Source organism: Exophiala dermatitidis (assembly GCF_000230625.1).
Source record: "Exophiala dermatitidis NIH/UT8656 unplaced genomic scaffold supercont1.5, whole genome shotgun sequence".
Taxonomy (NCBI): Eukaryota; Fungi; Ascomycota; class Eurotiomycetes; order Chaetothyriales; family Herpotrichiellaceae; genus Exophiala; species Exophiala dermatitidis.
Genome location: NW_008751650.1, coordinates 152,139 through 180,112, shown reverse-complemented (window position 1 = coordinate 180,112; position 27,974 = coordinate 152,139). Strand labels below are relative to the sequence as shown.

The following is a 27,974-nucleotide window of genomic DNA, read 5'->3' as shown; positions in this document are numbered from 1 at the left end:
CTTACTAATGAGAAGGCTGTGTCCAGCCCCATCCGCCAAACCGGATGATCCAACCAGAAGCTGCTGTGGCCCATGACACCATCTCAACTAGCACATATCGAGGAAGCGCCGGAAGCCGGGTTATACGTGTCCAAATTGTACAGCCTTTCAACGGCCTGAGGTGAATCAGCACCTGCTGTCCAGGTGCGATACAATCGGAGGGTTTGGTGGATAACATGCTGGGGCCTGACGCGCCTTCGTTCCACCTTTCTGGACTGTAGGGCACCGGCAAGTGATGGAGGAATGTACAGCGTTGTATGGGAGCTTTGTTAAAAAAGGCCTCCTTGCAAGGTGGTTCCAGGCGCACGGGGAGTGCTTCCACGAGGTTCCACTTCAACGGTGCCAGTGACCCTCTACCACTGGCATGGTATACAACTTTACAGTCCAGCGGTCTAACAGCTCTTATCTTTCCCTTGATTATCCCTTGTCCAGAAGACATTGACATTCGTCTGAGATATATAAATCCTGGGTATCCAAACATTAGTCGAAATATCTTCCACCCTACAACCTCCTCCAGATATTTTCTTTTCCATACTGCTATAACACAACACAGGTCACTCATCCACTTGATACTTTATACTTTGCCTTTTGCCCAAAGATTCAATCCACTCCATCTGATCATCAGTGCTTGGATACATTGCAAAAATGGGAGCCTCAGATGCATTCCTCGAAGCAGTCAAAACCCGCCGCTCAAACTACACCCTCTCCTCCGAAACCACCATCCCAGACTCCAAGGTCGTGGAAATCGTGCAGACAGCCATCAAGCACGCTCCCTCAACGTACAATGTCCAATCGGCGCGTGCAGTGGTCCTTTTTGGAGAGTCGCACCATAAGTTCTGGGACATTGCGACAAGCCATATTTCGGCGCTGCCGATGGACGAAAATGCAAAGAAGTACCTGACTTCTCGGCTCAGTGGGTTCAGAGGTGCTCATGGAACGGTGTTGTTTTTTGAGGATCAGGCGGCGTTGGATACGTTGGGGACCAAGAATGCTATGGTTCAGCCGATGTTGACGGAGTGTAAGTATAGTTTCCCGAGTTTTTTTGTTCTTATTCTGGTGTGCGTGTCTTGCTTGGGCCTGCCGGTGCCTCGGAAGGGAAAAATCGAACGGTACGGGTTGGGTTGAGACTTGTCTTTCTCTTTTTGGGGGTTTGAACTGGTGAATATTTGTTTTCGCGGTCCCGTTCCATCCAACTCGAGTCAAGTCACCGCAAGCTCTCCTCTTGTGCCCGTCCCGCCGTTTGTTATCCCCATGGCTTACCCTTGCCCGTGTGCCTCAATTCGATTTCGACCTGATCCCCAATCTGGCCTGGCTTGCGGTTGTATTTCTATGCGAACATGCTGCTTCTGATACTGATACTGACTTTTCCTCTCCTACCAACTAGTCTCCGATCATTCCTCAGGCATGCACCAATTCATCGGTAAGTATTATATCACCCCATAACCCAAAGCCACCCTCCCCTACCATGTCTCTTTACTGTTCTTGAATGAAAGTGGAAGAATTCTTATACTTACCGTCGTGTTCCGTGTAGTCTGGACCGCCCTCACCGCCGAAGGACTAGGCTGTAACTTGCAGCATTACAATTTCCTGCCTGCCATCACGGCCGAGACATTGTCTGCTTTTGGACTGCCGGAGACGTGGAAGCTCAAAGCCCAATTGGTCTTTGGGAAGCCGACTGCGCCGCCGTTGGAGAGAAGTTATTTGCCGATTGAGGAGAGGGTTTTGGTTAAGGAGTGAGGTTGAGATGCAGTGGTGGATGATGCAGGGTACTAGGAGCGGGAGAATAGGATAGAATGACGGGATAGATAGTAGATAGTAGATGCTAGATGCTAGATACTAGATGTTAGGAGGTCACAAACTGAAGGCTGATCTACGATCCACTGGCCGATCTTGTGATGTGCAGTGGAACGCAGATTTGGCGTGGAAGTTGAACCCGGTGAATGTGATGCCAGGCATACAAGTATGCTGATTGAATAGACTTGACATCCAACTGGAGTGGCAACCCCCCGACTTGGACTTGAAGCTTTGGATTCACTGCAGGCGGCGGTTCGGATCTGTGTATCGTATACAGTATCTTGGGTCTAGCGGAGAGCTTCTCTTCTGTCTTGATGTCAATGTCTTCTTTGTCTTGCCCTCGACCAAATATCTTCATTTCTGATACATACTCTACATTCTTTCCTTGATAGCTTCCGCGGCGTCCCATCCATTCTGAAGACAAAGAACCACCATCACTGCAATATCACTGACCAAGTCTAAATCTAAATCTTATCCAACCTCGCCAACCGTCTCTGCTGCTCCCTCTTCTTCTCCTCCTGCTCTTCCCTCTCGCGAGCGGCTTGCGCTGCAGCTGCATCCTTCCCTCTCCCTTGTTCTTCATCAGCGCCCACACCCTCCTCCTCATCAGTAAACTCATCATCATCCGCCGTAAGCTGGAAATACTCCTCCGCCTCATCAGCAGCAGAACGCTCTCCGTTACCAGCACCACCACCACCAATTGGCCCCAATTTATGACCATTCACCCCTGCCGCCGCCGCCGCAGCAAGATTACCCGCCCTACGGCGCGCACGCACCACCACAAGTGCCAGAACCACGATTTCCAATGCCGCAAGCATAATCGCCGCCGCGACCGTGAACCAGCCGTAGTGGCGTAGCAACAGACCCGAAACGACGTTTAACATTCCCAAAGGCAGGACGACGCGACCCAGCCACACGTGCACTTTGGCCATCCAAGTCGTAGTGGTGCCGCCATTGCGACGGAGTGAGATGTACGAAATGTAAATGATGTGGTGGCGCCAACCTAGGACGGTCTGCACGGCCAAGGCGCACACGAGCAATATACCTAGGTATTGATGAACCAGGGAAATGCGCCGCGAGTTGACGAATCCGACGACCGCGCCGATGCCGACGGATACACTGGCTAAGGAGTTGATTGTCCAGTGGAGGTTGAATGCGGTGCTGCGGCCGGAGCGGAGGAAGTAGACCCCGAGTGGGTAGAGGATTAGGAATGATAGGGTCATTAGGATGCCGTGGATGTGCCTGTTGCAGAAAAGTTAGTCTTTGGTTAAATGGTAAATAGATAGTAACCGGTAGAATGGGAAAGGGAGTGAATAAATTCTGATGACAGAAAACCAGTCCAGCTTGACATACCACATCAATGACCGAATATTCCACTGTTTAGGCGTCTTGACCGGCTCCTCGACTTTGTTTCCGTCGTTCAAGTTGTCGGTGGTCTTATCATCGGCAACTCCAGCTGCGGCACCAGCAGCGGCACCGGCGGCCGCCCCAGCAGCAGCAGCCTTGTCGAAGCCGTCTTCCTTCTGCCCAAAGTCCTGCTGCTGTTCGATCAGAATGCCCTCACCGATAGCCAACTCGTCGCTCGTTGGGGCCGGAGGATCTCCAGTCTCACTGACGCCCTTGTGGCCTTGTGTATCCTTGATCGGGGCAAAGAACGGAATCGGCGACAGCGCGTTGCGCACATCAGTCCACAAAAACCCAAACCCCAGACCAAACTGATGCATGTCGATATTTCGGATCGCCCCAAAATCACCGCCAAAGTCTTGCTTGAAGTTGCTGCTCCAGATCATGGCCTGGTTGGTGGTATCGTTGGAGACGCCCAGCGCCGGGGCCGTCCATCGATTATATCCACGGACGACAAACTCAGCAACGCCCAAATGGGACGGTTTCTGCTTCAGGTCCGGATGGAAGAATTCCCCCGTATACGGCTCGAAATGGGCCGTGGCCACGTCGACATCGGGCACCTCACCGCTGTAGAATTCCTTCATTTCGTCCAGCGGTCGTGGCGGATGATGGCCATCGGCCGTCCGCACAGTCAGGGTCATGGACGCGTCCGGTGCAGCGGGATCGCCGTAGATGATGAACATGAGGGCACCTTTCATTTCGGGGCCCAGACCCAGTGCCGCCCAGCCTTTGGCCGACGATTCATAGCGAAACGCTTGCATTCGAACATATAGATCTGATTGCTGTGTCGTTTCGTTGTAGTAGTTGACAATGCTGAATGCTTGGTCCGCCCGTCCTGACTCGCCTGTGTGTTTGACGAACTGGACCGGTCGGTAGGCGGCCACTGGCAACACCGTGGCCAGGACCAGTGTCAGCAGCGCCGACAGTGATAATGCTCGGTGCATGATTGAGACCACAAAGACGCGCGAGAATCAATCAATCGATTCGATTCTGCTGTGGTTGAAATCCTGTACCGTTACTGTACAATGTCCAATACTGTACGGATTTCAATTGTTGAAGGATCGAATTCGAAATATCGCGTCCTCGATTCGTTGCAAATCTAAAATTGGAAAGTCCAAGGACTAGTGGCACCCAAGCACCGGTAGTAATAAACAAGTGGAAATAAAATAGGGGGCCGAGGGGGCCCCTTGGCCGCGCGAACTTGCCAGTGAACCCTTCCGTTCCCTCCGGAGCCAATTCGGGGTGTGGGTTTTGTCAGGACCCCGGGCCACATAACACAAAACAACATACTGTAGAGTTGGTAGGCGATTGGATTGCCTGCTTGTCTGTTTGTCTGTCTGTGTGGTTATATATGTCGTTACTACATGTACCTACTTACTTGGTCTACTTAACGCGTTCGTTTACTGGTTCAAGATTGATTCAAACGTATGAATTGGCGATCTGGGGGGTACAACATACATATCATGGGACCTGGAGTCGATAAGAGAGGTGTCGATGGAAGAGCAAAATAAAAGTACCTTGAAAGATGACCTCAAAGGGGAACCAAAGGGAGTATCTCGTGAACATGCAACACGCTCCCTTTGGTACCTGGCCTACAGGCTTTGGATAGGAAGCCGTGTATTTTGTATTGATCTAGTGTTGCCTGGATACCTACCTACCTAGGTAGGTACTTACAGGCTTCAAGTTCGGCATGATCTCACCTGAGGTACAATATGTCACCTTACGACATTCCATGTCTAATCTTTATTGTTTTGCTCATTGAGGTGCATTAACGTGGTGCTGCTATACAGTTCTTCCAGCTCTATCCACAAGGTATCAGCTTATCCTCTACCGTCAATCATGCCATTCTGATTCCTCTGTTGCTTCCATCATACTCCTCCCACAATTTGTCTCCATTGGGGAACAAAATCGCCCAGAAAGAAGACAGCCCAAATGGTCGAACCGGCAATCAACAGGCCACTCAGCTTCTCCAGCCAGGTGTGGAACCAAATGGCGGTCATCATCAGCATCCACAGATCCAACGCGACGACGGCATAGACGAAATATCGCGACCAAATTCGAATCTTGGCAGCCGTCTCGGACTCCCATCCTCCCACGGCTTTGCGTTCCTCCTCGGTCATATTGTGCGCCACCGCCGCCGCAGCCTGGGGAGAAACATGCGGATGAGCGGAATGTCGGTCGGCAATGTACAACTCGTACAACAGGAAGGCCGAAGACAAAACCAACATAAAGACGTGTCCTGAAATGTCGTGGCCGCCATGCCAGTTTCCCCCGTACGCCTTACACAACACGCCGGAATTGATTTGTGACAGCTTGACCGCGTCTTTCAAACTGGCTTCGTTGAACGGATGCGGTTCGCAGTGGCCGCCAGTGATAGTAAAGCTGCGGTCGATCAGGGCCGGGCCAAAACACCACTGAGTCGTCAAGAACCATGATAGAGTGACCAGCGCATACCGCAGGCCTGCTTGGATGTAATGTTTCTGGGCGATCGAACTGCGCGGTCGCGTCGTGGCCTGAAGTAGCACGAATGCCAGGGTGCTCCAGAACCAGCCCATCTTGACAAAGTAAATGTTGATCAGGTTGCGCTTCCCCGCAAAGTAGTTGGTCTGGTGGAAGTGAGGAGGATTGAGGTCCGAAGTGACACCTGCGGCGAGAGGTGCCGTGGGAGGAGGTGATGCCGCGGGAGAGATGACCGACCATAGCGAGCCGAGTGAGAGGATGATCGGGTAGACGATGAGGAGGTAAGGGGATGGCCTTTCTTGCTCTTCTTGTGAGACGGTCATTGCCGAGGGTAGTCGTTCTTCAGCAGGTTCGTCTTGTTTTTCTGAAGGGACTGCGCGCCCGTTGCGCTGGACCGCAGGCATGTTTGGGGATGGAAAGATGGAGATCAACGATGGAGTGGTATGTCGGCGGCTCAATGTACTGTCAGCTGCGCCCGGACATTGTCATGAACGATATCTAGGCAGGGAGGGAAGCGTGGTTGCGACGTGGCCGGTTGTTGTAAATAGTAGAGGCAAAGACCGAAGTCGAAGGGCAGAGAAGCATTGTAGAGAGACACAATAATGAACACAGATGGCACTGCACTGGAGACTGCACTGGCAGCTGAGCAAAGAACAAATCAACACTATGACGTCAGCCTCCAGTTGTCTGCGCAGTCGGTCTCGATGCCTTTTGTCCCTGAGGCACTGCACAGATATACCGAACATCTACAATAATGGACATATTACGACTCAGCACTACTAGGTATTGTATCAAGAGCCCGGCAGCATACAATCGGGGCGGTGATCACTTGGCCTACACCGCATACTGCAGTGTGTGATTGCTTGCTGCGAGTACTCTTCCTACTTGGACTTCCCTGACCTTTGGCTGGCCTTCACAGTCTGTCAGCTCCGACACCGAATCACCATAAGGTACTGCTCTCGAGCGCGATGCCGCAATCCTTTTTCTGGTAGCGAGACGGGAGAAACATGGACACTTGACTGTGGACCTTGGTGTTGAACGTATTGAGACTTGGAGAATTATCTGGTGGGTATCAAACTAAGAGATGAAATCCCTGGCTCATGCACATCCCTGTTTGAATGGACCAACACTGCAGCAGAGCATCACTTTGACTGGCGTTCATGTTTCGACTACCAGTATCTCAGCTCAGACTGAGCACCGGCCGCGTTTCCATGGGATGCAGCTTGCCACTGAAGTGGTCGTGGTACCGTAGAAGGCAAACCAAACCCCGGCCACACCGACCCGACATTCATCCACACCTCCTGCGGCTCTCCCTGTAATTCGTTGTGTAGGAGCGTGTCTGCCTGTCTCGATGCGTCCATCCCGCAGTAAGTGCGGCAAAGCATGCATGGATGACATACCAGTGGGCCGCCAGCCTCAGAGCGGTCATGGGTCAAGTGTGAATCTCAGGCTGACGACTACAGTACTAGGTACTGTACCATATAAAGGCCGCCGTCTTGACTGCAGTGAATACGAATAGACGAAGTACTAGGTAGTGTTTTGGTTGTAAGATCCGATCTGATCAGATCGTGCAGGGCACTGGCAGGTCTTCCCATCCACCACACCTGCACCAGATCCCAGGACCATTTCGCTTGCTGAACTGTTTGTTCTTGGAGCACAAACGCAACAAGTGCCTCAAACAGTGCAACAACAACAGGCGTCTTGTTGGACGTTGGACAGGCAAGCGGGAAGGGCGCTGCGTTATCAACTTCAAAGTGAACACTGCAACCTGAACAACTGCACCGCTCGTTTGTGGAACTTCAACAGCCTCTGCAGTGCCAGTGCAGTCACAACTTGAATATTACTTGAGCAGTCTCTCTAGTCTCCTGGTTCACACGGCAGAGCGTCTACCAGGTAGTCGTATCTCTTCCTTTCCGCGGCCACTCTCACTCATCCTTTATCACCATGGATGTCCAACGATTGCGCCGTGCCGCGGGCTCAGGCGCGAGTAGCCTCGTCGATCTTCCAGAATACATCATTACCACCTTCTTCCCGGGAGCACGACCTCTGCTCGACACCCATCCTCAGCTGTTCCGCTTTCTAGGCTTTTTCCTGGCAGTTTGGTACTTTGGCCCGCTGGCGAGGCTGCAGTCGGTGTGGAATCGGGTTTCCTCCCTCATCGTCGCCACCGTCACTGTCTCGTCGGAGGAGGATCTCTTCGCCTACTTGACCTCATACATCGCAGAGCGCAAGACCTTACGGGCGGACACGACGCTGAATGCAACCTCTAATTCTCCGCAAGAAACGAGACGTCGGCATCGTCATGATCCAGACTTTGAAGACGGCGGTCGGCGCACTACCGAGGATCCCAAGATCCGGTATGAGCAGGGCCAGGGCATGCAGCTGTTTGTCTACAAGAAGCGTCTGTTCTACATCACCCGCAAGTATGGCGAGGGCCATACCTACTTCGGCAATCGGTACAAACGCATCGAGATCATGAACGTGTCATGTCTTGGCCGCTCCACCGAACCCGTCAAGGACCTGATTGAACACGTCTACTATCTGAACAAGGATAAGGAGCGGTCCTTGACCATCATCCGCCGTCCTTACAGCGGTGGCTATGGCAGTCGCCTGAATTGGTCCAGACTCACCTCGAAACCTCGCCGTGCCCTCGACACCGTCATCCTCGACGCCGGCCAGAAAGAAAAAGTCATTGCCGATGTGGAAGAGTACCTGGCCGAGTCAACCATGAACTTCTACGCCAACCATGGTATTCCCTATCGCCGGGGTTACCTCTTCCATGGTCCGCCCGGAGTGGGCAAGACGTCCTTCGCCCTGGCCCTCGCATCTCGCTTCAACCTGGACGTATACAATATGACCCTGTTGGATCATGACCTCACCGACTCCGACATGATCTCGCTCTTGAACCAGCTCCCTGGCCGCTCGCTTTTGTTGTTGGAAGACATCGATACGGCCGGTCTCAATCGCAAAGGCAAACCTACTACCCGTCGCAGAGCGGGTCGGCATGGTAGATTCATGCCTGAAGGTGCTATCGCAAACAGCACGAGTGCCGAAACAGGCGACTTGGACAGTGATGACGATGGTACAACGAGCCAGAGCCGTGTGACACTCAGCGGACTCTTGAACGCCATTGATGGAGTCGGAGCCCCTGAGTCGCACGTGCTGATTCTCACTTCAAATAGACCACACGATCTGGATGACGCTCTCGTCCGCGCAGGCCGCATCAGTGTACGAGTTGAGTTCAAGAACGCTTCGAAAGCACAGGCTGAGGAGATCTTCCTCCGCATGTACGTGACCATGCCCAGCACTGGAGGCTCTGACTCTTTGGACAAGCCGGCCAAGGAAGTCGTCCAACCTGATACGCAAGAAAAGACCACCGCCCAACTTCACGCTCTTGCCAAAGAATTTGCCGCTTTGATTCCCGACTACGACTTCTCGCCCGCCGATCTGCAAGACTATTTGCTCATACACAAGAAAGATCCTGCCAAGGCGGTTGCAGAGTTGCCTCGTTGGATGGAGGAGACATATCGAGACCGAAAGGCAAAAGAAGAAGAAAAAGAGGCCGAGCTGGCATTGAAGCGAAAGGCGGTTGAGGAGAAGCGCCAGAAGTTTGTGGAGGTCGTCAAGGCTGCAGTTAAAGAGGCAGATGAGGAGGGATCCGGGTCTGACAGAGGAAAAGGTCGCTCCAAGGCTGAAGACTCGTTACATGGAACTGATATGGCGGGGTCGTCGAACGCCGACCAGGAAAAGACGAAGAAAGATGGCGAGGCAACGAACGGAAGCCAGGACTAGAACAGTCGGGCTGGCGTGAGATATGTCTTGCCACGAGGTCATGATGATGTGTTGTCCGCATTGCATTATCCGGGCGTGTTAAGACAAAGCGGCCCATTGCTCCGAAAGTAAAGCATTCATTGCCCCTTACTGAAGCAGGATGAATGATACGTTTATGTTATGAGGGACGAAACGAAAAATTGGTTTGGCGTTGCGTTGAGTTGACCCACAGCTCGGTTGGCTTTGGTTCATAGATTCATTAAGAATCAAGGTAGATGTAGAAAAGCAAAGCATATTCAGTTTACCAAATCCCCGGCAGGATCCGCCATCTCCTCTGTATTTCCTGTTTCTTCTCCGGGAACTTGTACATCATCCAAGTTCTTGTGCCATCGGCAGTCACACCGAGATTGACGGCGACAAAAACCAGGGCACAAAAGAGTGTCCAGTTGATAGAAGAGATCTCTGTTTGTTTCTGCGTCTGCGGCGCAACATCCAGCACCGCCAGGGCCAGATAAATGGCGCATTCGGCCGTGTAATGCGGCGCCACGATGAGGCGAAAAGCGGGCCCGACGGGCAAAGTGTACTTTTTCAGACCGGCCAGATAGCTGTGGTAGTAATGCTGTTTGTACGACGCGTAGAGAAACAACAAGGTGCAGATTAGGACCCTGGGAGTCAGAAGACCTCGTCCAGTCTGCCAGTGTGCAACGTCAACATCATGACCAACATGTACGCCCATGTATTCGGCCCAAATGGCGACGTTTGTGACCACGTAAAAAGCAAGGCCGATTGCATAATGGCCTATCCACATTTTCGATTGCGACCGACTACCTTTGGTTGGTTGTGGCTCTTGTTGCTGTTGTGGTGCTGTCAGAAACACAAACACACCCTGACATTCGAGCCATCTTCGACAGCCCTGGATGAGCATCAATATCGTGCAGAAAGTGGGGATTATTGGATCTGTTGTTGCTGCTGCCCCAGAGGAGAATACTGGGTAGCGGTAGAGGTAGAAGGATAGGCAGAATAGTGATGAGACCACCGAAACGATATAGAAATGGCTGAACCATGAATGAGGAACTTTGAGTCTTGCGGCCCAATCTAGACATTGTGTGATAGTACTAGAGGTTAGGGGAGTCGGAGTCGTGTTTGTGTCATTTTTGTTGATGGTCAAGTTGTCCTCGCGAGCACCGTATGCAAGGAAGCGTTCTCGCAAGGGCCCAATTAGTCGTACGGTTAGGATGATGGTGCTGCTGAGCAGGTAGAATGCTCGGATTGTCCAGATGAGTATCTGTGACACGGGCAGTGGCTTAGATATCATGATGGGATGTTTTCTTGTCTCTTCATTGATCACTGCACATTAAGCTAGGTATAGGTACCTCCTACTAGGTAGGTACTCAACTGCAAGTCCACATCCGGATCATTTCTGGTTTCTGAGGCTGCCAGTGCTCGATGATTTTCGATTTTCCTAGCTCCCGCCGGAAACGAGGCTTGAGGCGGGAGCGAGATGCATCTCCGAGTCCTGCCAGTGTCCACTTCAAGTTGTGGCTTGCAATGGAACGACAAGAAAGTGGAATGGTGGGATGACAGAATCGAGCATGAAAAGAGTAGGGTTTAGACAAATTAAAATTTGGGCTGCTGATCGGATACTAGTAGACAATTAATAGCTGTAGATCGATCAATAAAAATGCCATAGCATGCTGGGATCCAGGTCTGAGCAGCTATACTAGTCGTAGTGGGCGTTGTGGCACTGGGCGGCAGGATTCAGGAGGAGGCTGGGCTGAAACGGGGCCTGTGCGGATCGAAGTGGGAGGGGACTGGCGCCTTGCACGTGACCCGGATCTGGCTGCTCCAAACTTGAACGGGAATCGTGCAACTTGGTTGCATCTTGAGCCTCTTCTCAGTCTGGCTTGTGCTTCTTTATCCTGAAAGATTGTGGTAAATCCATCGTTCAAGCAGCCATCTCCATCGACAACGCACTTCCACACCACAGCGCCCTCCATCGCCAGATCGTGTGCAACCTTCCAAGACGCCCGCGGGCTCCCAGCATCCATCACGCACCCACAATCAAGGCCACATCTTCACCGCTCTACCCAGCTGGCCGCCCGCTGCAGCCCCAGCCCCCACCGCAGGCCACACCCCTCCAGTTTCGTTCAAAACGGCGGACAGTAATGAGCAACCGCATCATGAGGAAAAGGCGGACGCAACAATGAACGAACCGGCCGGTCCCCGGGAGTCTCACGAGACTAAAGATGCAACAACAATCGACAAGAACCCCATCGAGCCTCCTCCTCCCACTGATGGACCAGCCAGTCCAGCTGCCACTCCCAAAGACGAGGCAATGACTGCTGTAACGGCAGCCGACGAAAGTGCTGAAAACAAAGCCATGCCTGCTGTTGTTGGAGATGATGGTGATGCCGATGCTGCTGCCGACGAAGATTCAGAAGCGGAGACTCTGATTCAGTCGCCCGAAAAGCAAAGGGCCACAGCCGGAAATGTGTCTGTTGCCGAGCCTGCAACCGTGGTCCGGCCCAAGGAAGAAGATTCTTCTGCCGGAGCAGTGGCACCTGATGCTGATAACCGATCAAGAAAACGCAAACGTGGTAGTGACGATGGGCAAGACGGGACAGCCTTTTCCCCTTCGAGTCGCCGCAGCTCGCCTTTGTCATTACCTTTGTCCTCACCCCGTATCCAGACGCATTCAGCAGATAGTGATTCAGATGTATCCAGTCATATGATATCCCGGAAGCCCAAGTCGGAGCGGCAGAAGAGGGACGATCGAACAGCGGAACCTGATGATGCTGCTGGAACGCGCACCGATAAGCCTCCAGGAAAACGCCGTCCCAGCGATGGTTTTCCTTCAGTGAGCAAACGTCGAGCGAAGAATGCCGGCGACGGTGGTGGAGATCACGATTTTGCAGAGCGTCGGGAGACCAGATCCGCCACCTATCCTCGGCAATCTTCGCATGAAAGATCCGCCTCGCCTCGTTCTCAGGTGAAGAGGGAGCATAGACGCGGTGTGTCAACCCAGCTGACTCTTGGCGATGTCGAGCGTAAAAAGCGAGGGCGGCCTCCTGCAATTCATACCAGGAGAAGCGGCTCTGCTGGTCATCGCGCAGTTTCAGAGTCCTCGGAGGATTCGGATTCGCCCCAACCGTCCAGGCCTGCGCTGCACAAGTATTCTTCGGCAGATCACGATACCATGTCGCCAGCCAAAGCACAACCATCGGGACCTCGAAAGTGGCGCGACAAGAACGGACGGACTCACCTGTCCCGGGCTTGTAACAACAATGACCTGGCAACAGTGAAGATAAAACTCGCAGAGCGCCCGGAAGATCTGAATCAGGCCGACAACGCAGGCAACACGCCGCTACAAATTGCCGCCCTGGAAGGATTCACCGACATTGTCAAATTCTTGTTGGAAAACAAATGTGAAGTCAATACACGGAACATTGATAAGGAGACACCACTAATTGATGCTGTTGAAAATGGCCACGTTGAAGTTGTTCGGCTTCTACTCCAGCACGGCGCGAATCCGCGGTTGGGTAACGCTAAAGGCGATGAACCGTACGAACTTGTGCCTCAAGATGACGAGAATTACGAGGAGATTAGGAGACTCCTTGCCGAAGCCAAAGAGAAGCAAATCAACCAATCAGGACCAGTTGAACCGTACGACCCTCCTCGCGAGACGTCGTCCAAGCCAGCATCTGCCGCAAGTCCGCGGGATTCACCACCTGTCCTGGGACCTAGAAGCCCGCCTGCCTACACCTCCCGCCGAAGAACTGGTCGAAGCGAGTCCACGAGAAACGATCTTTTATGGCAAGCAAACACCCAAGAGAATCTGACCCGCCTGGCGGCCAAAGGTGACGTTCAGGGAGTGGCCAATATCCTCAATATCCTACAAAAGGCCGAAACCGAGTCCCTGATCGCTGCGGCCAAGGCAGGGCACGAAGAGGTCTTGCAGTATCTTCTAGGTATGGGCGATCCTGAGCCAGACCCGGAACCCATCAGGAGCATCAAGCCGGGTTACAATACGCCCATGCTCGCCGCGATCGGTCGAGGTCACCCAGAGGTTGTCAAGCTCCTGGTCGAACAATCAGGCTTCAATCCAGCGAGGAGGATTCTTAAGGGGAAGACTTACTTTGAGATTTCGGCAGAGCGCAAAGGTGAACAGTGGCAGAAGGAGTATGAAATTCTCAAAGCGGCCTACGACAAGTACACTGGAGGCAAGACCAGGAAGGTGACATCTCCGCGGGCGACGAGGGATTCGGAAAAGACCAGAGCCAAGGCTTCTCGTCGTTCTCACTCACCAACTGCGACTAAGCTACGTAAATCCAGCTCATCTAGTCCCACGCTGACCCATAAATCGCTGCCGAACAAATCACCGCAATCATCAACCCGAGAGAGGGATCGTGATGTTGCCTCTACGGATGGAGGGCATCGACGGAAGCACCTTGCAGCCAGGAAAGAAACCGCTGACTCTTCGGTGGCGGTTTCATCGGATCACGATCAAACTGTATCTGCGCCGAGGAAGGCGCCTCCAAAGAAGCGCAGTCAGAGTGATCTTCCCCTGCCACCCAACCTAGACACTGAGAATACCCATCGCCGACGAAGACTGGTCACTGGCAAGGAGCATCGCAGACGCAAGAGCCTTGCTGCTGAGGAATCCACAGACGATGAAAAGACAAAGGTCACTGTCAAGGCTGAAGGTAGACCGGCCACGGCATTGAAACGAACGCGAGAGAGCATGTCCCCAGAATCGGTTGCGACCGAAGAGGGCGAGGTGGGTCGAAATACTGTCAAAAAGCGTAGGACAGTGGTCGAAAGCAGTCCCGATGTATCCGCCGCTGCCAAACGAAGAAGCAGCCGACCTGAAATTCCTGGCTCTGCGCAAGATGCTGACAAGCCTCCGAACCAAGCCGACCGGCTACACCCCGCTCCACCAAAGTCCAACGAGCTTGGTGAAGCTATGGATGTTGATGTCGCCGACAGCCGAACCGCACCTGCTGAGACGTTCAACACCAAAGACGGGCAGGCGGAGCCTCAGCCAATACTTGACCAAGAGCACGATCCTGTGAAACGAGAACCTCTGGACGTTGGAATTTCTGCAGCCGAGCTTGTAGCCCGAAAGCAGGAGGAGGCCCAAAAGGAGGAACAGGCTCGAAGAGAAGTGGAGGCCCGAAAGGCAGAACAAGCAAGACGGCAGGAGGAGGCTCGGAAGGCAGAAGAAGCACGACGGCAGGAGGATGCTCGCAGAGCAGAACAAGCAAGAAAGGAAGAGGAGGCTCGGCAGGCTGAAGAAGCCAGAAAGAGAGAGGAGGAAAGAAAGCGACAAGAGGAGGAGCGGATCGCTGCTGAAAAAGCTGCCGCCATAGCTGCGGAAGAACAGCGACTCGCCGAAGAACGTGAACGCATCCGGAAAAGTGAAGAGCAAGCTGCAGCGCAGAGGAAAGAGGAAGAAGAGCGCCAAGCACGCATCAAACGAGAGTTGGAGGAGCGACAACGTCGCCAGGAGGAACAACTTCGTCAGCAGCGGCTTGAAATGGAGCGGCGCCGTAGAGAGGCATTGCCCATTTTGCTCAGCACCACAGCCTTGATGATTGACAACAACGATCCCACCGTCAGAAGTGAGGCATGGCTCAAAAAGTTCCTGCCGTTGTACACCGTCCGAACACAGCAGCTCGACCCAGACGTTGCCCCAGCGAATCGAGATGACTTGTGGATACCAAACTTCCAAGTTGCTGGACTTCTGGTGACGAAGGATCTTAATCTGCGCAACTACACCTCACTCGAGATCATGCCCGTGACCTTGCAACAACGGCAACGTTTGTGGCAGGTTGCGCGTCTGATGTTATCGTTCGAATATCAGGTGGACTCGTGGAACACACCTTTACAGAAGGCAAAGGATCGAGAGGAGGAAGAGCGACCCAAGTTCATGGCTATGCAGGAACTTTTCTGGGTCAAGGTACGTTTGATTGGGATTGTATCAGCATCTTTACATTGCTAACTTGACACAGCTCTCCGACTTCGAAGATCAGATTCCTCGTCATCCTCATCTTGCGAATTTACGACTCCGGCGACAACCGATCTCTCTAAGAGTCCTTCCTCAACAGGTCCAATTTGCCACGGAAGAAGGATCGCCTTCGACGAATGGGGTTCCTTCTCCTTTCTCCAACAGTTCTCCACGTCTCACAAACGGCATCGGCTCTCATGTACCTCCAGCTGTTAGTGCCGGTTATGGCCACGGTTTCGGCCGTTGAGGTCCTGCGAGTTTAAGTTACCGGTGTAGGGCTTTGGTGGATGAAATTATGATTCTCCGAGAATCTGAGCTTCGAAAGAGCTGGCACAAGGCGAGGCTTTGTTAGAATCAGCGGAAGATGGTCAAGTGCCTTTGTACCACAATGCTACGATCCTGAGGATGTCTTATTATACGTGCTGTGCACCCTTTCAACAGTGTGTGGATGAGGATGATAGATGCGCTGGAGATGAATCAGCGTGCGGACGGAAAAATGTCAATCACACTCCTCGGAGCAAATTGTCTCATTCATAGTTCAGAGTTGAGTCCTTAGTCTTTGTGATCATTTTCTCAAAATGACAGTCCTGTCGCCTTCGCTGGCCCACACAGTGACAAGGCTGACCATGCTGAGGATTATGCACGTGACTCATATTGAATCGCACTGCTGGTACAAACACGCCAAGACAGCACACAAATCTCCACTCTTGGCGACGAAATTCGTCCCTGCGCTTCACCGACGCCGCGACATATTTCGTCCCTTGTCTCTTTTGCTTTTCCCACGGTTTGGATAACCAACATTCACCCAAAAACCATATTCGTTCCCTACCGCCTCCCGACTCTTTGAGGATCATCCGACATTACCTGCCACTATCAAGTGAAGAACCATCAAAATGGTATGTTTGGATGCGACGTAGTCTTACTGTTGGTTGTCTGGTTTGGGGGAGAGTAGCCTGAAGAGATGGTGGACATTCTATGCCATTGCCTTGTCAGCTCATGGGTGCTTTCACATCGCGGCTGTGGAGGCAGAGAAAGAGAAGGAGGACAATTGAGTCAAGATAAGGGTTGATATGTGTTTTGTCTCCTCAGTCTAGGGTGTTGCAGTTGGATATCGAAAGACTAGGCTGGCCAGCGGGAAAGATGCGAAGATGAAGATGCAAATTGAAAGCTCGATCTTATGCTAACGATCTTTTTTGCTGCAGTCGGACGGAGAAGAGCCCACTTCCCCCGTTGCCCAGGCCGATGAGGTCGAAGTCTCCGCCGAGACTGGCGCTGCGTCTGGATCCATGTCCGTCCTTGATGCTTTGAAAGGTGAGCATACCACACTATGCCATGAATCACATACTGCACCTTCTGTCGCATCACATCGCGTCGCAGTTACCCGTTTCCATCCGACCCTGGTCCTGGCTGGTTCTAATATGTCATCCGTTTAGGCGTCCTCAAGATCGCCCTCATCCACGACGGTTTGGCCCGTGGCCTGCGCGAAGCCTCCAAAGCCCTCGACCGCCGCCAGGCACACATGTGTGTCCTCAACGAGGCCTGCGAGGAGGAAGCGTACAAGAAGCTCGTCATCGCTCTGTGCTCGGAGCACAAGATCCCCCTGATCAAGGTCCCCGACGGCAAGATGCTGGGCGAATGGGCCGGTCTCTGTGTCTTGGACCGCGAGGGCAACGCCCGCAAGGTCGTCAACTGCTCCTGCGTCGTGGTTAAGGACTGGGGCGAGGAGAGCCAGGAGCGCAATGTCCTGCTCAACTACTTCCAGACCGAGCAGTAAACTACTTGCCCGACTCTGAGTCCGAGTCTGGACCCGACCACTACTGGCACCGTCACTCTGTCATCGATGACTTTCAATTTTTCAATCCGGCGTACTAGTACTCTCGATGCTTCAATCCAACGACAATTTGGTACTCTTTCGAATTGCGCAATGCTCGGGAGGAGCTGGGTTGAGGTGGAGGCCCGGTGATGGATGACTTTGTTTGATGGGCGAGGAACAGTCACTTTTCCGCTTTTCGCTATGAGTCAGTCAGCAAGACATGCCATGGCGGCAAACGTTCTCTGTGCGCTGTAATTCAATACCTATGCACATGGACTCTTTCATACGGGAGGGGTGGACAAGACAAAAACAAGGAGACAAAACAGTACTGAAAACCCAACTGCCCTTCGGTTAGGTAGTTGAATGGCCAGACAAAAATCCAAAGACCAAAAGCACTGTTGCCAGTGTTGACACACATGCATTCACTCCATATTGTAATCCACACCGTGATCAGAAGTTCAATCAATTATAGTAGTAGGTTGAGCGAAGCCCGTCGGCTTTTGCAGCTCCAATCTCACCGGCGGTTTTTTGCTTACTATAGCTGACTGCAAGCGTGATGCTGTCTAGATATTGTCTACCCGTTTCACTGAAGGACCATCTCATCACCGGTTAACCAGCTGCGGCAAGCAAGGTGCTTGCTTGTATGAAATACTAGTACACCCTCAAGACAAGTCTTCCATCAATTAACTAGGTATGGCCACAGAAAAGGACAGTATTACAATCGTGGTTTGTATTGATCTATAGTCCTAACCTGCTATGTGTTGGCAGGCAGACCTACTATGTTATCAAGCTTGAAGCCATAACTACCTATTCGGACTGCTTCGTTAGAACTCGGTACTAGGTACTGTTGTATGTTGCGTCAGGTGTTGTTGGACCATACTACGTGGGTATTGTCCAACAAGAAAGCGAAGTCGAGGTGTCGAATATATTCAACACGCATCGTGCAAAGCGAGCGAGATGAGGGCAAGCAGCCTCCTGAGGGAGGTGATCTGACCCAACAAAAGAGCGACGCTCAGATCCCGAGTAGTGGGAGAATGTGGTTCACACCACACCAGCACTCTCGGAACCTTCCATACCTCTGCCACCGGGCCCAGCGGCACTTTCTTGCATCTTCCGGATCCTCCTTTTGGCGGACCCAAACCCATCGATGCCCTTCTCCTGATGCTCTCCCAGCCAGGCCTTGGCGGCTTCGCCCATGACACCTTTCCCAAAGTAATAGACAAAGTGGCCAATCATGATGAGCGTGAACGCAATCGGATACATCCAGTGGACGTGGTAGTGGAAGACCCGGATGCCAATAATGACGCCCCAGAAGTTGCCCGTCAAGAGCGAAATGTTCTGGAACGCGGCACTGGCAAAGCGGTACAGGACTGGGACCATGGTGTAAAACAACGTCAAGATCAGCGTATATCCTGTCAGGTAGCCGCCGACCTTGGAGTTCCACGTGGCGGTGCGGAACTGGTGGCGGTCGAAGATTCCGGCCTGCGCGCCGTTGATGATCATCGCCCAGAACGCCAACTGACCAATGACTTCATACAGCGGCCGACCAGAGACAAACCATTCCTCGTACACGTTGGAAAGGCCGTAGCAAGTGGCCCCGACAAGAGCAAAAAGGTCGCCTTTCAACTGGTTGCCCGACGACACATCGCCACCGCTGGCACCTGTGATGTGATCCGAAGCAAGTAACAGACCCATACCACCAATACACACCAGGATTCCCAACACTTGAGCCCAGTGGTAGCGGACCTTGAGGAAGAGGAACGAAATCACCACCACGACCACAATGGCCCAGAAGTTGATCAGCTGAGCGGACAGAATCGTCGTGTATCGGTATGCCAGGACGGTGAAGTAGTTTCCTTCGACATCGAAAAAGGCGAGAATGATATCTGTATATCTCAATGTTAGCAAAGCAAACAAGTCTTGAAGTATTATACTCACATTTCCAACCATCTCGTAAGATCAGTTGGGTCCATTTCCGGAACCCGTACTTGTAGATCGTGTAGCTCGTATAGATCAAATTAAGCAATACGTAATTGAACAGCGTCTGGAACGCAGGAATGTTGGTCCCTTCGTTGGCCAGCAGAGTCGTCAATGTGTTTGTCCCCGTGATGCAGATAGCCAGTATCTGCCCCAGAATCAAGATAAACCAAAAGTCCCGTGTCTTGAAGTACGCCAATTTCGTCCTCCATGAATTCTGCCTCTTTTCTTCTTCCACTCGATCAGGGCTGGTATCGACGACCTCGGCGCTTCCGTGGTGCAAGGGTGCTTGCCCGCTTGATCCGGTCGAGGGGCCGTACGAATCATGATCTCGACCATAGTCAATGCTGGTGGCTCGAATGGCATGACTCTCGTTGTCTTTGAAGTCGCTCATGGTGACGTAGGTAACACGGCGGTCGAGCTGCCAGACTTAGTTAAAATGGATATAGTATAGATGACGGTGTTTGGTGGCTGTTTGGAGCTTTATGGCGATTAGCGAGCGCAAAACTCCAGAAGTCGCTCACTGTGAAGGCGGACTGAAAGCCTGCAGAAGACGGTGTAGAGACGGAAAGAAGAAACATTTTGCAAGCCTCGATGTTGCATTGCTTTTTTCTATTCCTTCGAGGCTGGCGCTGGCGCAGACGCTGGCTGGTTGGTTGAGGTGCCAGCAGTCCCTTACTTAGTGATGTGAGTCGGTGGGCGGCCAAAGTGGGCGCGTGGGCGATTGGACGCTTCTGGCCACTCGTTGCTCGAAAATTTTCCACGACTTTCTTATCGATAGAGATCGCCTCACGTGATGTGATGTAACGTGGGGTGATGATGAGAATGAAGTCATATCACGTGATAATATACGGTCTGCTGAGTCATCAATTGTGTCCCTACAACATTGTACATTGTATACGGCACAATGTCATACAACTACACACATGCACGATGGTAGTAGTGTACTCCGGATCACCTGCCTACGCCTGGTACTACAAGCAGATCATGGCCTTCACGGCTCTTAGTCTTGCTGGCTAAAGAACGATCAACTTGAGCCAGCTGTGGACACATGTATGTATGGTATGGGGCGATCCCCAAACTTGCACAGGGGACTATCTCGCGATCTACCAGATCCTTCCATCTCAACCAAACATTTACCGACCACTTTCTTCTCAAATATCGGTTTCCGCAAGAAATATCCACTCACATCGAGGATATGCCTGTTCGTCCAGACAGAACCAGACATTTAGGTGGGTGTCGTGGCCGTAGCAAGGCGTTGATCTGCGAACGCCCGCTTTTGGTCAATCTGGGTGATGAGAATTGACTTTGACCATTGCATGATTGTCGTCTCAAGTGAATATCCCTTCCAGAGTAGCATGTGGGTAAGAGGATTCTTCCGAGGAATCTTCCTATTATTGGTTCTGGCCGAAGTGTGAAATGAAAGGTCTCATGATTCCTGACAGCCTGAAAAGACTGACAAAGTTTAGAACAGTATAAAAGCCGAGGGCCCCAGTCACAGTGTTGACTTCTTCCACTGACGAAGTATACAACAGCATAGAGGTTGAGGGCCAAATTCTCAATACGGACTTCTTCCTAACCGGAAGGATCCGACAGTCCCAACACTCCTCATCCTCGGCTCGAGTTGGTTTCGCGGACAACTCACCGGTCATTGTCCCGAAATACTTCCAGTATTCGAGAGTCATGAGCTTTTGGTATGGCATCGGCCGACAACTTCTGACTTCGAATTCCAAACGCTGAACACTGGCATATGGGAACAAACCCCAAGGACGATGAGGGAGATGGGACGAGGGCGAACGGGTGCTCGGGTTCATGTCCGTCGATGACACGTCAGTGTGCACATACGATGACTGAGCTACAGACTTGCCAGCTCTTTCGGTATCGGGATCCGATGACTGAGGCATTGCAACGTCTGCTTTAGTTGGGCATGCCAGAATGCCATGCCACCCAGCCTGCCATTAGAAAAGGGCTTTGGAGTTGAAGGGTCAGTCACAGCTCTCCGCTCGTGTGGATGGGTCAGTCATAAGAGAAGCAGAAGAGCCGGCCAGAGAAGATGGATCTGTTTATTTGCTGAATTCTCTTTTGAGTGGAGGTGCGTTCAATGCTTAGGAAATTGCACTGATCACAGATGACAGCTTATCAGCTGATACGCTCCTGCCTCTGTGTGATGGGAGGCAACAATTACCATCAACGGGGCTTTCTTGCTAATAGAGCAGACGGCATGCTCTTATGCTCCAGACAGCACCCTTGCAAAGCTCTCCCTTCCAATGCAACTGGAAAGGAAAGACATGCGGTCGGTTGACATTATTGCCCTTCGATATTTGCACATTGCATAAGTCCATTTTGCTCAGCGCCTACGAACAGTCAGAGGTTAGCAAGTCTGCTGGAGATGTTTATAGCTCGTCGGCATAGATACCCTCCGCAACATGCAGCAGGATGTCCTGTCAGCCGCAAACCTCCACCGTGCAAGCCAGTCCACGGTCAGACGGCCGAGTCTCGAATCAAACATGGGACGATACTGCCTATGGACCTCCGTTCTCCTCTCCGTGTATCCCGGGGCCATAACTTCCACCCCCGGATAGCCGACCTCCGAGATGCCCCTGGAGTTTGTCCCTAACAGCGTTATACCCTTGTAACCAATCAAGCACAAAAGGCCCAGAGGCTGATAGACAAACGAAATACGGTCATCAATCTTTGGGGAAAACATACGGCACTTCTCGGTACAATATCAGGGAATCCTGCCACGACAAGACAACATACACATCTACAGAACGAACCCGTGCCCTGTAGCGAGTGGCCATGCGGTGTATGATTGCCGGTTTAGTAGCCTTGTCCGAGTCTAAAGCGGCAACGAGATTGGATCCACGTTAGGGGCCGAGAAGAACGGCAACTTCTGAAGCTGATGGCGATGGCGCGACCGGTCAGGGCTGACGGAAGACGCGGAAGATCATTCTTGACAGTGGTTCACGCCTTACGTGTCCACGACACTGTCTCCTGGAACCAGGTCTCATGCCAGTGTTACAAACATAGGAGATCAGCAAAAGCTGGAAGCATATCTGCCACGGTTAGACCTAGAGACCCTGTTCTCACCAACAAACTTTGCACGTGCGTACAGCAACAGGGGTACAAATGCAACGGGCTCTCTTGCCCAGCTGGCCCTGTGCGGCTGTTGTGTGTCAAGAGGGGACTCATCATGCATCGCCGCACCTACCTGAGCAGTCAAAGGCAGAGAAAACTGGGTTCCAAAAATGAGGACCTAAGTCAAGTGTCTTGGTGACAAGAAAATCGCCGCAAAAATTTCTTGGGAGCTTGGAGAAACGTTGATTGATTGGCCTGGTCAGTCCCCAACCGAGACATCGAAGAGCCTCCATGCGGCGCCCAGATACCAAACGAAACCCTATACAGGGACCAAGCGTCGCTAATGCGCGGTCAAGGAGCTTCCGCAGGGGCCACCAGCGGAAACTTTACTGGTGCCAAAGCTGCTATCTGGGACGATCGCCGACATCGCCTGTTGGGCAGTTTTAGCGCTTTTCCTGCCCCGGAAGCGAAACGAGAGCCACGTACGCCCAAGACTCCAAAATATTTGACCAAAAGACGGGGACCGGAGGCGGACAATAATAGAGCCACTTTTACATGCTAACGGTGAGTAGCAGTCTTGTCCTCCATTTGTCGTGCACACGACAGGATAACGGACGAGAGGCCGAGCATGAAGTGACCGATTATCCCCGTCTTCTGGTCCAGTTGACTTCACGTCGTAACCAAACCTTCTCTCCCTCACTCTCTCCCTGTTTTCAATTAATTGTCCTTTGGATACCCGGGTACCCATAACCCAGAATTGTACTTTTGTCACCATTCCCAATTGCTACTTTTGCTGGTCTTAGCCCAAATTGTGGACTATCCGATGTCGTTCGCGAGGCTGGCCCAGTGCTGAGACACTTCGACACTCTACTCAACACCCTCGGCGTGCGTCGCTGTTTTGAAGAACCAATTCCCAGTCCTGCCAACGTCTGTCAGAACTCGGCTTCTTTGTTCGGTGGCGTTGAGTGCAACTGAGCGATTCTTCGTCACGTCCCTGTCATGATTTAACCATGAAATCCGAAGATGCTGGGTTTGCGAAGGAACCTGCGCTAAAGGAGGAGAGAGAGTCGTTCTCAAACGCGAATGACGACCTTCTCGAAAACAACCATCTCTCTCTCCGAGATGCGCCAGTCCGAATCGCCTCCAAGGCTCTGACTCTAATGCGTCCTGGCCATGCCTATCGGATAGGCAAGAAGATAGCGTACTGTTTCGCACCGCAGCTGTTACGGTCAAAGATATGGGACGATGCCGCGCCCAAACCCAAACAGTTCCCGACAAGCTATCTCAATGGTCTACGAGGCCTCACGTCGGTCAAGGTCTTTACCTTTCACTACACCATGGTCTTCAGTGACTTTGGCTTCCAGCCTTGGGGCACCGACGCCCGACACACGCATTTTTTAGAATTGCCCATCGTCCGTTACTTCTACGCGGGGTTTACAGCACACATATTCTTCGGTATCGCAGGGTATCTAACGACCTTGCGCCTCTTCTCGTTAATCGACAAACACGACCAGGCCTCTCGGGAAAAGGTTTTGATCAATGTTTCCGGAGCGCTGTTCCGTCGCGCCTTCAGACTCTACCTTCCGACGATGATTGTCACCCTGATCACGATGCACTATATATGGTTTGGGTTTTACGAGGCCAACCGCCCCTTCCTGCTTGATCATGAAAGATATTTCCCTGGAGACTGGAACGAACCAAAACCCGAGATATTCCCATCATACTACCTCCAACTGTGCAACTGGGCGCGCGAAATGTTCGATCTGACCTACATCATGGCCCAAGGGGCCGTCTATCCCTACCACGACCAACACTTGTGGTCCATACTAGCCGAGATGAGAGGCTCGTTATTTTTGTATCTAATACTAATTGCGACAGTGCAGTGTCACCGGAAAGTCCGATTGGCAGCACTGTGCATCATGACCGTCATGTTTTTCCTTTGGAATCACTGGGAGATCTGGGTTTATATTCTGGGAGCGATCGTTGCACAGCTGGACCTGCTCCTCACGGAACGAGAGCAAGAGAAGAAAATGACTTTGGTTCCAGAACGACTTCTCCCGCCGTCTCCTCCTCGCTCTCCCATGGACGAAAAGATGACAAGACCAGATGCAGATGCATATACATGGTCCTCGTCCCGTCCTCCCATCAACAACACCACGATCTGCGCCTACCTGTCGAGGCATTCCGACCGTATTTTACGAGTGTTTGGCTTCTTGGTCGCATTTTATCTCCTGTCCTACCCGATCGACGGCTCTCGAGATTACGCTCCCGGCTACATGACGCTCAACCTGTTAATTCCCGAATGGATGGATCGCAAGGACAAATTCTATCCGAACATTGGCACCGGTCTCTTGCTGTTCCTGCTGGCGCGCTCTGACCCGGCCACCTCGACGTGGCGGAGGATTTTGAATAGCGATCTCGCCCAATACTTTGGCAAAATCAGTTTCGGCTTGTATCTGGTTCACGGTCCCATTCTTCATGCCGTCGGGTACATGATCCCCCATCGCATCTGGTGGGCCATGGGCACCGAGGGCATCAACACCACCAATGGACCCTGGATCTTTGCCATCATGGTCGGCTGGGCCATTAGTTTGCTTTTGTCGCTGTGGGCAGCCGATGTCTGGTCCCGAGAGGTCGAGAGTCGTTGCGTCAAGGCGGTCAAGAAGCTCGAGGAAGTCTGTTTCGTAAAGAAATAGAATAGCACATTCAGTTTACGCCATCCATCCGTTTGTCCGTCCATTACACTTTCTGGTTGTTGTCCATCCATGCCGTGGTGCATTTAGCGAGGAAGAGCAAGAGGAGAATCGGCGTTATAAGATCGCAGTGCGGCGCGGAACCTGAGTATCGTTTCGTTTATTTTGTCGAACTGGCCAAACGATATGCATAGGCCACCTCACCTAGTCCCTCGTGTACATACAACATACAACTTTCAACCTTGAGCAGTGGTACAGTCAGTGGGCGGTGCCAAACCCGTCGAGCATGCAGCACGTGCTACTAGTAGAAGGGTGGAGTACATATACCTTATATACTTATGGAATATAATCAATGGCAGTCCGTATTACAGTACTGTATGTTACATATACTGTACTTGATCCTCCAACAGTGTGGCGAGTCCTAGTCCTTGCTACTACTAGCAGAGTAGGCAAACTCCCTGGGTAAAAGCTTCATGGGAGCGATAGGTATAGATGTTGGGCACAGATGGATGCTGTGATTTTTTTAGGAACTGAATCTCCAATACTAGGTAGGGTCCTCCTGTCCTTGCAGTAATTACCCACGTGTAGGTGTCACTGTACGTGGACCGGTATGTGGGTACTGATTTGCAGAATAGGATATTTATTTACCTCCGAAGAATCCATACTACCACTTAAGTGGACTTTTCAAAAATCGTTACTGCTAATATTTATGATACACGGCAATGAATCAAAAGTATTGCCCAACTGAAGCAAGCAAAAGCAAAACACACGCTTTTTTGGCGAAAAGGTTCCAAACATCCTGTCCTGTACATCCAATTTGAAATTCAGCTTGACTGAAAAAAAAAAGAGAAAACAAATCTCGCGATAACAGGGCCCTCGACCATCTTCTTCCCAAGCGACATGATCATCATCAAATCAGTATCATCATAACCATCTGTTTCTGTTTTTATTTCTGTCTCTGAGTCTGTTTCCAATGGGGCCTGGCGTCCATTATGCTGTGTGTCGAGATGGATAACCCCGGTCTCTCTGGAGATATAGTGTAGAAGGGGGTTGTGGTGGAGGTTAATAAAATACTTACGGTGCAGTGGGGCCCGAGCCGGTGGCCATGCCATTAAACACAAACTTCTATGCGAAGCGATATGGCATTGTTGCACCCTCCTGCTAGGATTATGGTTCATCAACCGGCTCGATTTTGGCTTGTTTGTGTTCCTGCCAAGGCGATTGATGATGGGTCCCGGTCTGGAGTTCTCGACAGACCTGTCTGAACTTTGGCAAAAACCGGGCATCAGACCAGGCAAAGGATTTGACGCTGGTCAGTTCCTCTTCCCACCAGTTTTCGGGCCACTGTGCCGAGCCGTATTTGGCACCGATGATGCCTCGCAGGTTGTTGAGGGCCCAATCGCGCCCGGCAAACGGCCATTGACTGGTTAACAGCACAAAGAGAATCCAGCCCAGGAGATCGGACGCACCAAACCAACACTCAAACAAATCCTGCTTTCGTAGTAATGTGCACAATTCGGTACATAAATCCACGATCAGGGAGGGCACATAGTTGGCCCAGGTCACGGGATATTCGACGATCCTCACCGCCATCAAGACGCATTTCGACGGCGTGTTTTGCTTCAGCATGCTGCAATATAAAAGTGTGAATTCTTCGTCTACCCTGTCACGGAGGTAGTATAGATATTCTGAGCTCGAAGGTGGCGGCGGACGAGTGCTAGTGCCCTGTTGCGTTGTTGGAGCTGGGAGCGCTGGCTGGTGGAACGCTTCATAGAGCGCCAAAAGTTCACACGTGTTCAAGCAATGCTCGAGGACAGGACGAGTGATCAGATGGCGCTGGAATTGTTCAAGCCGCACAAACCCGGGACTGTATGTGCCCCAGGGCGGGCGACTGAATCGATGCAACCGGGCAGAGTGAGTGACATAAGTCGGCTGCGAACCCAGCATGGTTGCGCCGAGTCGATCCACGTGCACAACATAAGCGAGCGCAACGGTCAGGTTGTGGACACCGCCTCTTAAATTGACCAGTTGCCGCATCGCGGCCCAGTTCATGTTGAGTTCACTGAACCTTCCGCGCGTCACGTTGTACGACAACAGAATGCAGAGGACCAACAGAGCCAGCTCGATGTGGAGCGGGTTAGGAGGCCCGCGGCTGGTGCTGGCGGCAAGTTGATTGCGGAAAATGCTGATCAGCTTGGTGTAGAGCTCCAAGGACTCCCGCGTCTCGGTGAAAACACCCGTCGAGATTGCCATATCGGTTTGAGCTTGAGTAATGAGGCCCATACAGTATGCTTTGTCCTGTAGCGCGATTCCCAGCATTCGGTCTTTATACCCCGGCTCCAGCAGTGGGCCTCGAAATATGCCGGCCAGTCGATCAAAGACCGAGTCGAAGAAATGATGGAAAAGTACCCGGAGCTCGGGATTGAGCGGGTCATCGATGGGGAGCCGCGGAAGGCCATCCACGCCGTCTCGGCAGATGTCCTCCGTGGCCTTGGCCTTGTCGGGCAGTCTTGTTGACACAGCCTTGTCAGTCCGCCTACTGGAGTTAGGGTCATATAAGCGGTGACTCATGAGCTTGCAGTTTTTGTTAGGGCACAAAGGTACCCTACAGGCACCAGGGATAACAACATGTTTACCCAGAGGCTTTGCCCTTGCTGCCGGCCATGTTGGTCGAGGGAGAAGCCTGGGTACTGGACGTCGGGCCGGACCTTGCTCACTCGTAGCATGGGGGCCGTGGCCGTGGTTGTGGCCGTGGCCAAGAATAAGACTGGGTCGGACAGGCACGGATGTCGGGTTCATGACACACTTATATGGGGTCAATTTTCAGGTTTGACTGGTGACGTGCTGATCGAGAAGAAGGTTATGAACGAGCCTTTGTGGGGAATGTTGCGATGGAGCGAGGTCGTAAGGTTTGTGCCACCAGGGTAGCGAGCCCTAT

General features: G+C 52.2%; 10 protein-coding genes across 10 annotated transcripts; 5 read left to right on the top strand and 5 right to left on the bottom strand.

The window, feature by feature from the left end:
- The first annotated feature begins 144 nt into the window (after nt 1–144).
- HMPREF1120_05668 (uncharacterized protein) lies at nt 145–2,373 on the top strand. The gene is made up of 3 exons (XM_009159852.1): nt 145–1,057; nt 1,424–1,459; nt 1,571–2,373. Exons 1-3 carry the CDS (start codon nt 685–687, stop codon nt 1,774–1,776), a joined length of 615 nt encoding a protein of 204 aa, XP_009158100.1. The 5' UTR covers nt 145–684; the 3' UTR covers nt 1,777–2,373.
- Nucleotides 2,298–4,181, bottom strand: HMPREF1120_05667 (uncharacterized protein; the record flags this gene model as incomplete). The annotated part of the gene is made up of 2 exons (XM_009159851.1): nt 2,298–3,075; nt 3,187–4,181. The coding sequence occupies 2 exons, from the start codon at nt 4,179–4,181 to the stop codon at nt 2,298–2,300; spliced, it is 1,773 nt and encodes a 590-aa protein (XP_009158099.1).
- A 924-nt stretch (nt 4,182–5,105) lies between these two features.
- Nucleotides 5,106–6,101, bottom strand: HMPREF1120_05666 (uncharacterized protein; the record flags this gene model as incomplete). The annotated part of the gene is made up of 1 exon (XM_009159850.1): nt 5,106–6,101. One exon carries the CDS (start codon nt 6,099–6,101, stop codon nt 5,106–5,108), a length of 996 nt encoding a protein of 331 aa, XP_009158098.1.
- A 328-nt stretch (nt 6,102–6,429) lies between these two features.
- HMPREF1120_05665 (mitochondrial chaperone BCS1) lies at nt 6,430–9,794 on the top strand. Its single transcript, XM_009159849.1, has one exon. It carries the CDS (start codon nt 7,642–7,644, stop codon nt 9,487–9,489), a length of 1,848 nt encoding a protein of 615 aa, XP_009158097.1. The 5' UTR covers nt 6,430–7,641; the 3' UTR covers nt 9,490–9,794.
- On the bottom strand, nt 9,770–10,783 carry HMPREF1120_05664 (3-oxo-5alpha-steroid 4-dehydrogenase; the record flags this gene model as incomplete). The annotated part of the gene is made up of 1 exon (XM_009159848.1): nt 9,770–10,783. One exon carries the CDS (start codon nt 10,781–10,783, stop codon nt 9,770–9,772), a length of 1,014 nt encoding a protein of 337 aa, XP_009158096.1.
- Nucleotides 10,784–11,307: 524 nt separating this feature from the next.
- Nucleotides 11,308–16,173, top strand: HMPREF1120_05663 (uncharacterized protein). The gene is made up of 2 exons (XM_009159847.1): nt 11,308–15,427; nt 15,480–16,173. The coding sequence occupies exons 1-2, from the start codon at nt 11,672–11,674 to the stop codon at nt 15,720–15,722; spliced, it is 3,999 nt and encodes a 1,332-aa protein (XP_009158095.1). The 5' UTR covers nt 11,308–11,671; the 3' UTR covers nt 15,723–16,173.
- An 8-nt stretch (nt 16,174–16,181) lies between these two features.
- On the top strand, nt 16,182–17,781 carry HMPREF1120_05662 (40S ribosomal protein S12). Its single transcript, XM_009159846.1, has 3 exons — nt 16,182–16,371; nt 16,678–16,786; nt 16,909–17,781. Exons 1-3 carry the CDS (start codon nt 16,369–16,371, stop codon nt 17,247–17,249), a joined length of 453 nt encoding a protein of 150 aa, XP_009158094.1. The 5' UTR covers nt 16,182–16,368; the 3' UTR covers nt 17,250–17,781.
- Nucleotides 17,782–18,329: 548 nt separating this feature from the next.
- On the bottom strand, nt 18,330–19,659 carry HMPREF1120_05661 (uncharacterized protein; the record flags this gene model as incomplete). The annotated part of the gene is made up of 2 exons (XM_009159845.1): nt 18,330–19,174; nt 19,227–19,659. 2 exons carry the CDS (start codon nt 19,657–19,659, stop codon nt 18,330–18,332), a joined length of 1,278 nt encoding a protein of 425 aa, XP_009158093.1.
- Nucleotides 19,660–20,193: 534 nt separating this feature from the next.
- Nucleotides 20,194–25,401, top strand: HMPREF1120_05660 (uncharacterized protein). The gene has a single exon (XM_009159844.1). It carries the CDS (start codon nt 23,354–23,356, stop codon nt 25,037–25,039), a length of 1,686 nt encoding a protein of 561 aa, XP_009158092.1. The 5' UTR covers nt 20,194–23,353; the 3' UTR covers nt 25,040–25,401.
- Nucleotides 25,402–26,203: 802 nt separating this feature from the next.
- Nucleotides 26,204–27,701, bottom strand: HMPREF1120_05659 (uncharacterized protein; the record flags this gene model as incomplete). The annotated part of the gene is made up of 2 exons (XM_009159843.1): nt 26,204–27,572; nt 27,673–27,701. The coding sequence occupies 2 exons, from the start codon at nt 27,699–27,701 to the stop codon at nt 26,204–26,206; spliced, it is 1,398 nt and encodes a 465-aa protein (XP_009158091.1).
- Nucleotides 27,702–27,974: the final 273 nt, after the last annotated feature.

Coding starts and splice junctions, on each gene's coding strand:
- HMPREF1120_05662 (XM_009159846.1), top strand. Junction 16,787..16,908: donor CGTCCTTGATGCTTTGAAAG/GTGAGCATACCA, acceptor TCATCCGTTTAG/GCGTCCTCAAGATCGCCCTC.
- HMPREF1120_05663 (XM_009159847.1), top strand. CDS start 11,672: ATGAACGAACCGGCCGGTCCCCGGGAGTCTCACGAGACTAAAGATGCA. Junction 15,428..15,479: donor AGGAACTTTTCTGGGTCAAG/GTACGTTTGATT, acceptor AACTTGACACAG/CTCTCCGACTTCGAAGATCA.
- HMPREF1120_05668 (XM_009159852.1), top strand. CDS start 685: ATGGGAGCCTCAGATGCATTCCTCGAAGCAGTCAAAACCCGCCGCTCA. Junction 1,058..1,423: donor TCAGCCGATGTTGACGGAGT/GTAAGTATAGTT, acceptor CCTACCAACTAG/TCTCCGATCATTCCTCAGGC. Junction 1,460..1,570: donor AGGCATGCACCAATTCATCG/GTAAGTATTATA, acceptor TGTTCCGTGTAG/TCTGGACCGCCCTCACCGCC.
- HMPREF1120_05665 (XM_009159849.1), top strand. CDS start 7,642: ATGGATGTCCAACGATTGCGCCGTGCCGCGGGCTCAGGCGCGAGTAGC.
- HMPREF1120_05660 (XM_009159844.1), top strand. CDS start 23,354: ATGAAATCCGAAGATGCTGGGTTTGCGAAGGAACCTGCGCTAAAGGAG.